The sequence below is a fragment of the Thalassophryne amazonica genome, chromosome 7 (genome assembly GCF_902500255.1).
Source record: "Thalassophryne amazonica chromosome 7, fThaAma1.1, whole genome shotgun sequence".
Lineage (NCBI taxonomy): Eukaryota > Metazoa > Chordata > Actinopteri > Batrachoidiformes > Batrachoididae > Thalassophryne > Thalassophryne amazonica.
The window spans coordinates 60,051,745-60,063,906 of NC_047109.1; the positions used below are offsets into that span (position 1 = coordinate 60,051,745).

The 12,162-nt window shown below is 40.5% G+C and overlaps 1 protein-coding gene across 3 annotated transcripts in view; it reads right to left on the reverse strand.

Annotated features, from left to right (window-relative positions):
- Nucleotides 1–12,162, reverse strand: part of LOC117514010 (DNA-binding protein SATB1) — a 122,603-nt gene that overhangs the window by 67,088 nt on the left and 43,353 nt on the right. For all 3 annotated transcript variants that reach the window (XM_034174293.1, XM_034174294.1, XM_034174292.1), the window contains exons 6-7: nt 7,450–7,561; nt 6,334–6,411 (exon numbers count right to left, since the gene is read on the reverse strand). In XM_034174293.1, the coding sequence (XP_034030184.1) occupies nt 6,334–6,411; nt 7,450–7,561 (190 nt within the window). The remainder of the gene's footprint in view (nt 1–6,333; nt 6,412–7,449; nt 7,562–12,162) is intronic.

The following is a 12,162-nucleotide window of genomic DNA, read 5'->3' on the forward strand; positions in this document are numbered from 1 at the left end:
ACAAGATAGCTAATCTAGAACATTTTATTGGAGGACGGCCTAAATATAAATGTAAAGACCTGGGAAAGGACACAGACGTTCATTGTTCCATACATCCTAACAAAGGGCCTTAAATGAGTGTAGTAAATCCAACCACAAATGAACTTATCTTTTGAAATCAAACAATATGCAATCATTTAGCTTTTTTTTTTTATTTAATCTATATCTGTATTAGCTACATCAAATCTACATCAGATTGTAGGGAATAGTTTAAAATGGGCTTGAATGATGTGCATGAGAACATACACGCTGCAGGAAAATTTAAATCAGATGTGTTTAGGTTTTTCTGTCTTTTTCAGTCCTGCTAATAAAATAAAATGTTAAATGTTTTAAATATCTGTTATGCCAGCTATTCTAGATCAAAACAAATCATGTGAGTTTTTTCTTTTGCAGACCAGCCAACTGCTACATATATTTCTGTAACTAGTGCATATTTAATACTCAGGGCGCTTTTCTTTTTTCCCAGCTGTTGGCAGCAGCAAGCAAAATAAGTAAAGTGTCTACCTTCTGCATATTTTCTTGAACGTGCTTCACAATAAAAGCATTTTAATGTCAAGGCACTGAAGGCTGCACAGTGAAGAGCTTTACTATGAAAGTTTGGAAAGCTGTGCTGTGCCCAAAAATATCCAAACTGGACTCAATGACTGTTAAAGGTTACCCTAAATGAAGACTTAAATGTTTTACACCACTGTGGCACATTTGGGGGCTCTGGTTTGATTTACAGCTTGGAGTCTACCTTGGCTACACCCAGTTTGCAAAAGCATAGCAGTGAGTTCACATTTTGTGCTAACTGCCAAGGGCATTTCAACGTGATGGAGAAAAGAGGAATCCAAACAAAATTATTACAGGTTTATAAGAGTTTCCTAAATTACGGGGTGCAAATCTGAATGGGATCCCCAAAAATGTCTGGGGAGTTGCCACTTCTTAGTCTGTTATTTTATTTTAGTTTTTATTTTAGTTAATATTATAAATAGTTGTAATACCCAACAATAAAAACTCACATACTCATATATATAAATAAAAATGTCCACCTCTAATGTTGCACAATTTTGACAAAAATTTTCTTTTATTTTCCCCGTGGAGTCCCCTAAAAGTCCTGCAGCATTGCCAAAGTGATGACAGTGGCCTTGTTGTGTATTAGTTTGGTTTCAACTCCTACTCTAAATCTTATTGACAGAGCTCCTCGTCAAGTAACTCACAAACGCACGCGGGACTGATGGAGTGAATGAGCGCACAGCATTTAACGCCTCATATATAAACCTATAACATTACCACCCCAGACGACTGTAGTGGCTGCCACGTGAAACTGAAAATCATCAAAGGGACAGCAAAAAAGTTAAAATTTGCTGTTTTGGCTAAAATGGGGAACTATTCAACAAAAAGAAAAAAAAAGTAGCAGATGACAGATTGAGTGCACGGATGTCTTCCAAAAATATACATGATAATCATGCGCTGATTTTTTCCTTTACTGTCAGCAACCAAAAAAAATGGCTGGCAAAGACAGGCCAGTTGACCATTTGTCAAAAACAAATGATGCGGAGAAACAAAACAAAATCTTGGTAATAATCACATCTTTTCCCGTAATCCTTGACATTCCCTGGCTCTGATGGTATGGCCTGTCTATTGACTCGCATGTGAATGTGTGCGCGTGCAAATGCAGGCTCGCACAGACTGCTGGTGGGCATGTTCGTAGCACACAGGAACACGGAGGCATTTCCATGCAAATTGAAAAGCGAAGGGGTGACAGAAGAGCATGGCAGGCCCTGGGAGAAAAAGGCTGCCACAGAAGCAGGAGTCCTTGTGTGGAATCCTGCCACAAAAGAGCCCCGGATTAAACACACAATGGGAATGGGATGTGGGCTGAGGGAGGGAGGGAGAGCATGAGTGTGAACGAGAGAGAATGAGGAAGAAACCTAACCTCTCACTTGTGCGGACTACAAGCTAGCTTTGTTACGTCAAAAGAGGAAACGGTGCATTTGCTGGCCCTGAGGAACCCCACTTGAAGCTGGCAGAGCTGAACAGTCACTGCAACTTGCCAGCGCCTGGGACAGGTACTTTTTCTCGTGACTTGAGGCAAACTAAAAGCTGTGTGGTGAAGTAAATGCAGAGTCACATATGACAACATTGATGATGTACAAAGGGAGGTGGGGGGGGGTGTCACTTGCTCCTCCACTCTATAAACTTGGAATTTCACCAGCACTTCCTCTTGCTGCCGTTTGTGGCCATGTAGAGCAGCCTGTCATGAATATTGAGGTCAGGAGAACTGCCACAGTCATACAGCAGGCACCTGGGGCTTGTGTGCCAGGTTTTGTGTTGGGGATTTGGCTAACATGACACTTGGGCACTGCCGTTTGTGGGAATGTGTGTGGGACACCTTGAGATGGTTTTGATGCTGAAGTCTAATTACAGATGTGCATTTGTGATTTTGTTATGATATGAAAGAGAACAAGGTCTGAAAAACTGTGTTGAGCACATAAATATCCCTGGAGTTTGGTTTGATTGTTTTTTGATAGTGTGTATGACCCTGAAAGCCGAATGCTAAATGACTATCCCAAGAGCAGAGAGCGCAAAAAAAAACTTAAAATTGTAGCCATGTTTTATTAAACATGATACGATATTGTAAGGAGCCAAATAAAAAAGTGTTCTTGTTATTCTGAGGATTTATTTGCTTCATATATATATATATATATATATATATATATATATATATATATATATATACACACACACTACTACTACTACTACTACTACTACTACTACTACTACTACTACTAATATATATTACTGCTTTAGAAATTTGTTAAAACTGCAAAAAGTAAAAAGACATGAAAGTTACATTAGAGGTTACCTCCACTAATTTACTTATGTTTTGCATTTCTTATGAGTTTTTAAAAGCGGTGATTTCCACAATATATAAGACCAGGACACGCAGGAGGGATTATATTTCCCACTGGCTTGGCAATGGCTTCCCCCAAGAAGAGTTAGAGAACATGGCCGAGGATAGGGAAATGTGGAATGAGCTGCTTGGTCTACTGGCACCATGACCCAGATAAGTAGCAGAAAATGGTCAACAATAAAAAGAAACCATATTGGGTGACTTCATATAAAGTGGCAGGTCCAGTATACGCGGAACAAAAAAGAAGTACTGTATTTTCTGGCATGTAAATCTGGATTTTTATTATTATTTGGGAGGCCCTGTGACATACATACTGAAAATTCAAACATTCATGATTAATAATAATAATTATAATTCCTATTTATATAGGGCTTTCCCAGGAATGAAAGTACTAATTAAAATAAACTTAAATAATAAAATAATAAATGTCAACAATAAAGTGCACAAAAATCCCAAATTAAAGAGCTGGTCATGGAAAAAAAGGTGCAGCTTATATTCTGAAAAATATGGTAAGTCCCTGAGGTGCACTGGTGCCAGTGCTTATCCCCGGATTCTGTAGCGTGACACGAATAAGAGTCTACAACTCCCCATGGATAGGACACCAATGTGACATAGGTTCCAGTATATGGAATACAAACTTAATCTTTTACTGTGTGTGTAAATATTAATAAAAACAACCCTCATAAAATTAATTTAAAGGTTTGGTCTTGCACTGACCTAGGCATAACAACATTTTACAGAAGATCTGCAAAAGGATAAAATGCTTTTTAACTCTGCCTACAAAGTTAGAGGGAGTTATGTTATTGCCCCTGTTTGTTTGTTAGTGAACAGCCTGGAGCCCAGTTTTTCATATATCATTATGAAATTTTTACTGAAGATTCAAATCCTGATAGGCAAGAATTGATTACATTTTCAAGGTCATAGGTCAAAGAGCAAAGTCAGGAAAAAAATTGGAAAAATCCCTATCTTTAACATTGAACAGATTTTCAAAAATTCATAACTCTGTCAAAAAGATCTAATTTCTTTCATATTTGAGAGTGTTATGTAGGATGTATCCTTTATTGATAAAGTTTGATCCAGATCTGATCCAAATTATAGATTTTGTGGCTTTTATTTTAGCATTGAAAACCCCATTTAATGTATATTTTACATTGTATCTTAATCAAACGTGGCCCAATCACTCTCATATTTGAAAGTGGGGTGCAGCCTGGTACTCACTATTGCCTGATAAAGTTTGATACGGATCTAATCTGGATTGTGGATTTTGTGGACATTTGAATTTAATATTGAAAAGCCTATTTGGTGTACATTCAGCATTATATCTCAATCAAAAATGCCTCAATCACTCTCATGTTTCTGTTATGGATTTACCTATACCACCAAAATTGGATGGAGGTTCCAATTTTAAGCCTGTTTGTCTATCTTCCCGTTATCCGTCTGAAACCAAGTGCCAAAAAGCAATGACAGACTGTGCATAGCAGAGATAATGATCTGTGAAAATTATCTGAAAAGAATTCAGAAACAGAAAAAGTTGGAAAAAAAACAAACAAACAAACCTGACAACATCACAAAAACACTCCTCTGATTCAAGTGCATGAACTAAATAAATACTCCTGACATTTGATTACATCTAATATTGCTCAGGGCCCCTTCACACATAGTGCAAATTTGGTCGATTTGCGCATAAAGTGCACAAGAAGCAGGAATCGTGTGCAAAACGTAAAATCATAACTGCCTCCAACGTCTAGTACACCTATTGCTACAACTATTTGTGCACACCAGCGGCTGAAAGACAGAGTGTGCCCTGTGCAAGCTCATCGACCCCTCTCGCGGCAGGTGTCAAATTCCAGCTGAGACACACAAACATCGAACACCGCTCGTATGGCTCTTAGAAAATGTGTGGCCATTTGCACTATTAACATGCCAATAGTCAACAGAAAATCACTGTCCTGCTGGCAGTGAAATCTGTATATCTGCCCCACAAGTGTGGCCTTGGTGTGTGTGCTAAACTGACAGGAGGTGTGGCCGCCGCTGAACGAAGCAGCTGTGGAGATCTGTTGTTCTGGACATCCCAGCTGGACAACACGTACTGTGTTTGGACAGACATGGACTAACAACTGGCCACTGTGACGCGCGTGTGTCTGCTTGCTGTAATCACATGGACATAAATAAAAAACATATATCGCTGTGGCAACAGGCTGCAGTAAGCGAGCGCACGCACGCTCCAACCCATGGACAGGCTGCCTCCAGGTTGAAATGTAGCGTCAGATCAGAACACGCAGCAGGTGATCTGACTGTCATGTCATCCACGCGAGCTCTGTTCCACATGACGTGCCCTCCACAAGACACGGGTGTCGGGTAGGACACGCGCGCAGGCCGGGTGGACGCTGCCGCAGGACTGACACCAATGTGCGATGTGTAACCACATTGCACAACTGCTGTGAAAAGCTGCTGTGTTCCCACATGCACGGAACCGTCGCAGCATGTATTTTTTATTTATTTTATTTGTACCACATCGTGCAGCTGCTGGCACTGTGTTCCCGCATGCACAAACCGTCAAACTGGTTTTTCCACACCTGCCCGTCAGTGCAATGTTTCATGGTGCACTCATATGAGCTCTACCGCTGTGAGTCACCCTGGATTACGTATTCGCAGTATGTGTGAAGGGGCCCTTATGAAAGTCACTTCTAACAGGACTTTGATGCTGAAAATTTTTTCCAAGGTAAAAATCTGTGGAAATGTCAACTCATGTTGGCGGAGGTTTGTGCTGTATGAGTGTAGTGCTCTAGTACAGTTTTTGGCCAAATGGGCATGTTACTGGAATACACTTTCTGAAAAATTTGTAGTGAATGTTGGTCCTGTCTTTGAACAGGTACATTTGGGGGCTGGGGAAAAAAAATTGAGAAAAAGTACATTGTGAACATTAATTTGTTGAAAAGGTGGAATTTAACCTAGAACACAAAGCATAAAATATTAACATAGGTATGTAATAAAAAGCATGGAGTGATAAAATAAGAAATAAATCAACAAATACACAAACAAAACTTTTTACGGTACATTTTGAAACTTTGTACAGGTACTATAATACGTTTATTTCTCCTTTTTATTGTGTGTTTAGGGGGCTTCTGATTTTCAAATGAAGATTATAACTCATTTGGTTTATGCTCAAAATAATTAGGAGAACACAGTATCCCTCTAATTATTTTGACCAGTAGCTATCTATCAATCTATCTATCTATACTACTCAAAATAATCCTATAATTATTTTGAGCAGTATATTTCAGCATGTAGCTGAAAATGTTAGTGTTCAGACAAGAGAAAAAAGGAAGTTCAACTAATAATGTGCACATACAATGTGTGTGTGTGTGTGTGTGTGTCCATAATGCAGCATACTGTACCTAGTGCATTGGCACGTGGGCTCTCACGAAGTACGCACGTCCCCAAGTAGCCCTCCAGCTGGGAGGGTTGGCGCATGCCTATGGCACGCACGCATGCACACACACACACACACACACACACACACACACACACACACACACACACACACACACACACACACACACACACACACACACACCGTACAGTGTAGAGACAAAACACAGGATTAAGGCTTCCAGTGAAACTTAATCGCCCACGTTCAAGAAGCATCAGTAACATTCAGAGCATCATACTCCACATCATCACAAAGTTGCGGCCACAAAAGCCTCATGTTGAAGGAAAATAAAACAATACCAAAAATTGTTGGTGTGTGTAGACCACAAATACAGCATGTCTGTAGTAAAAAAATGTTCCCAGTTGTCACTTCAACACAAGAACAAAAACAGATATGATCACAACACACTATTTGCATGGAGGCTGCAGAAAAAGTTTGATATAATATCTCATCTGTCATGATCACGAACAGTAACACACTGACAGACGGAAAAAACTAACAAACAGATTGTTAAAGCTAATAGTTCAACATTACACACTGCCTTATGCGCCCCGAAACACAGCACTACTCTACTTTATCAAAACATATAAAGATATATCGGAATTCTAGCTTGCGTTTGGGTGCTACTGGTATTATATAACCTAATTTCCTGGTGGGTCAAAGGGGGATTTCTTTGAGATAATATAAAGCATGTGTTGTTGGAGCGTTGATAACTAAATCTAACTGAATTTCAGACTAGGCGGTGGCTGATGGAAGCCACTGCTGCCTGTTTGTTCATGGAAAACTAAAGCACTGTACTCACATGCAAACAAAAACAGTCATTAGCTTCAATTCTCCTCGGCCATTAGAGTTTGTTACAGCAATACCGGACAAATCAAAGATAGCAGTTTGTTCAGCTGCAAAACGGTGTGGAGAAACCTGAATTATTAGATAACAAGATAAAAATCTATTTTTGCCTCATGCACCAGCAGGAAGACAAAGAGACGGCTAGTTGGAGAACACACTGAAACACTGAATGCTGTACGTGCGCGCACAGACAAAAGTGTGTGTGCCATACTTTGCGCCCCTCCGTTTTGCTTACCCATCATATCTTTTGTCTTCTTGAAATGTTTATACCAGCGCCCAAATTCCTGACACTTCGCCGCCGACACATTTGCATAGTAAGTGCTGTTCACAATGGAGGAAATCATACTCTGAAAGAGAGAGATTGATAGAGGGAGTGAGAAAGAGAGGGAAGGAGAGAGAACAAGTGAGACTTTAGATTCCCATTGTGGAAAATGCAGACATAATATTAAAGCTTGTGAAACATGCAGTCATACTGTATCTTGTCAAAACAACTAAAAGACAGGGACACAGTATAACCCAGCACAAAAAAAAGAATAAATAAAAATGTCACTTCAAAAGTTTTCCACATGCAGAAATTTAGATCTCTTGTTCTAAAGGTAAAACACATTCAATTAATTACAGTTTTTTTTTTGTTTTTTTTTTATCAAATGCCATTAAGGTTTAACATTTTTGTGATACAGAGTGAATAAATTATGAGTCTGAATGAGTTAATCAGTATGTTGAGATCAGAGGAAAGATAACAGCTTATTGAACATCAACATCTGGGGAGTCAGGGGATGTAAACAGATAAACCCCTTTTATTTTTCAGCTATTTATTTACACAGTCTGTTAACGACAGCTACAGGCGCGTCACAGGCCGCACTGAGCATGTAGTTCTACAACACGTGAGCTCCCCTCTTCCTTTTTACAGTCGACTCTTTGCACTCTCTACATTTTCGTCAACCATCCTCCTTCAACTGAGAGAGAGCGAGAGAAAAAAAAACAAGAGGCGCAAGTTTTTTCCCTTCCAGTTTCATTAAAATGAATGTTTTAACACCTTGCTAGCCTCGGGGCAAGTAGCGAGGTTGGTGCAAGAGAAATTGTTTTTGATTGTTATAAATATTCAAGAGAACTAAACCATCTGTTTTGAAATTACAGGTATGCCATCTTTAACATTTCCTGTAATATATGCGCTTTGAGGATGGTGGGGGAACCTTCTGGCAGAGCAGTGTGGCGGTGCAAACACAATGAACTGGTGCAGGATGATTCTGGTTCTCTAGCTCCAGCTCCTCTGCACAAAAGGAGAGTAAATGTTGGGAGCTGTGCTATCAGAAAAGTCAATTCAACTCTGAACTCCTGACCTCAGTGTGAAAGCTGCATGCATCTTGTCTGTATGATGGTATGGCATGAATGAGTTGAACACGTTTAAAATGAGCATATGTGTAGCACATGGAGGTGTCTAGAAGGAATAAGATTGATAACGTTTGACACAACTGCCACCAGGGATGGATTTGCTTGAGGTTTGAAATGAGAAATTTCACGGATGGAGTCATGCATAAGTCCATAATCTATGTATAAAAAGAGCCAAGACCAACTGCCACTGACATGTCTTCCTCAAAAAATGTAAACGAATAAGAATGTCCATTCAACATTCAGTGACAATAACACCAAATGCAGTTTAGAAAAGCTCAGGCTCCTCAAATAGGACTATTGGTGAATGAAATTAGACCAGTATTCTGCATCCCAGAAAGACCGTACCTGGTGTCACACCCATTGTGATAAGTATAGTTACTAGTATTTGTTAGGCAAGAGAAGCAATATGTCATCAGGTCCTACCTGGACAAACTATGGCACGCAGTCTATGGCACATAGCGCAAATCCATTTGACATGAGTCAAACTCATTTTTGCAATTTACAGTTGATCTGAGTGCAAAATAATCTGTAGGGTGCAAAGACAAAATTCTATTCGACCCCTGAGATCCATCACAGTAATGCATCGCACATTAATTTCTCATCTATACCTGGATAGACTTGAATGATGCAGATGAAATGTCTTGTTCAAAGACACACAAGGTAGCCTGAAGCACACACCTGTAATCAAACCCTGATCTACAGTATATACGGGTCATCCAATTCCTATTTTATAGAGCCACCTGCTCTGTGTACAACTGTTATAAAACTGAGAAGTGGTTGGATTTATCTTGCTAATTAATCATATGCATGTTCTGGACAACCCAGTCTCACATAGTAGAGAAGCTTGAATCTTCGACTGGACTGGGTTGCTTGACGCAAGGACGTTTCGCTTCAAATCGCAGAAGCTTCCTCAGCTAAAATTCTTACTCTGCAATTTGAAGTGAAACGTCCTTGCGTCAAGCAACCCAGTCCAGTCGAAGATTCAAGCTTCTCTACTATGGAAACCACCTGGACAACTAAGAGCCTACACAGAAACCCAGTCTCACGCTTTTTTTTTTTTCGTGATACCGCCATGAAATGTGTCACATTTTTGTGAAGCAGTCAAGTTTAGGTCACTATTTTTTAACCCTACCCCTAACTATACCCTGGCATCACAATCTATTGATTAAATCACATTCCGTGATGCCATCACAAACTGACATCAAATGGGATTGATTTCAGGCATAACGTGAGACACCACTCCACACACTGTGCTATTGAGAAAGTGGATTCAACTGAGAGGTTTTTTTGGGGGGTGAATTAACAGATCTGCTCCAATGTATCACAGTGCACTAGTGCAGAGTGGTCACCAAAGCTCCCTGAGGTGAAGCAATGAAAGTGAAGTTTTGTATTTTTGCATTAGTTTATTCATTTTTTTATTATTTTAATTAATCATTTTATTGGTTTTAATACAGTTTCATGGTGTATACAAGCAAGGTGCACAATACATGAGTGCCAAACCTGGTTATATAAGACACATCATATTTTTGGGCAGGATAAACACCACAAAAACAGACTGGACTTACTGCTTCCACATAATACCAATGCATCATCACTGTGCCTGACCACAGCTCATTTTAAGACAACGGATGAGTGCAAGTGGACATGTAATTTAAAGCATGTAGGTGCTGGGAGTGAAAACCACAACTGTGTCAGGTAAAAACTATGTGTGTTGCGCTGTGCTACTTTGAACCGGGTGGAAAATATGGCCTATATTGATTCCTGCAGCTGTTTGAGAATTTGTGCAAACCATAATGTGGTGCATCACAGCATCATGCAGGAGCATGAGGACGTCTGTCTGCATGCAGATGTGCACATCGTAACAGTCTTCACAGGTGTACTGGAAAGCCTTCATTCATTGAAAACTGTTACAGAGGGTTAGGAATGCAGAATTAGCTTATAAAGTGCTCTTCGTTTATGCATGCCAGGCCGTTGCAGGTTACTTGTGCAGGCAAGGGTGGTTCCCATTATCAGCAGGGTAAACTGTATTGTCACGCTGATTATTCATCATGATGTGCAAAGGTGACATCACAAGAAGTGCTTCTATCATTAACTACAGTTTAAAAAAAGAAACAGCAAATGCAGATAATGACTGCTGGAGAAGGGAATCAAACATTCCAGTTTAACCTGGCATTAGCAGCCAACTCCTAAGCCAAAAATCCATCTGAAAGCCACATATATAAAGTAAGGAGAATTCTCTTTTAAGTCAGAGAGATAATGAACGCTTTTCCTCCAGCCTGCCATCTTTTATTTACAGTATATCTGGGCTAAAGCAGCTCCAGGCAACAAACACGAGGCCTGGTGAAGCCAATGTGCCTTTCTCTCTCTCTCTCTCTCTTCCCATCTTTCCCTCTGTCTTGCTCCCTCTTTCTCCGCCATCTTTGACACAGATGTTCTAATAAACACTCCTCATTAATCAGCCCTCTCCCTCAATACATCACTCTACCTCTCACAGGGGGCCCAGCGTGCATGTGTGAACGAAACAATGCGCATACCTATTATCTCTCTCTCCCTCTCTCTCTCTCTCTCTCTCTCTCACTCTCTCACTGTCACACACACATGCATACACACTAAGTGAAATCAAGCAGATAACCAGAGTCTCTGCTGCCACTGTGGAGCCAGCGGGAGGGCTGTGCTCGGGTTTGTCAACAGGTAGCATGACTGTGTGCGCGCTTGCATGAACGCATTTGTGGGCCCTTTAAGTGATAGCCATCTGCAGCACGGAGAGCTTATCAGCAAAAGCAGGAAGTGGCACTGGGCTACTATCAGTCCCCAACATCTACTCCCCATCATGCGAGAGCAAGAGAGAGAGAGAGAATACAATTGCATACAAACACACATTCCAACTTAGCCTGATGTCTTGAATCAGCTGGGGGAAAAACGTATCCCATTTGCAACATTGTGCCTCGTCTCTCGCCAACATCTTCCGCAGCTCAATTATGGCACATATCCTCCTCAGCTCAACATGCGCACATTCTGGCAACAAGGTTGCGCCTATGGCAGCCGGGTTGGTGAAGGCCCACTAAGATGGAATTTTGATGACTATTTGCTGCTATGCAACGCGGCAGCTGGTGCATCAGGGGCCGCCCATTCAGAGAAGAGCAGGGGGTGGAGTGACGGGGAAGAAGAGGTGGTGTGGTAGTGGGTGAGGTGGAGAGAATGTCGTTTGTTGCCATAGTTTCTGTGATGTTCATAAGGATACCAAAAATCTTTTGTTTTTAAGAAACAAATCAGCAAAACCTAGAGATCTTCCCCCACACTCCACTGGTTCCTTGCATGTATTATATATTGGTGGTTGGAATTAAAATGAACAAAATGGTCAACTTCTGTTCAGGTGTATTAAAAAAAAGATTTTCCCTTGACTGGACTGGAATTATTATCTTTCATGTACATCTGCATATATCAGAATCAGAATATATTGTGTGCTACCAATGTGTGAAATTTCACTGAAATCCAGAAAGCAAGTTTGAAGGATTTGATCTTTTGAAGTCACTAGGATGCAGTGAGATGTGTAAAC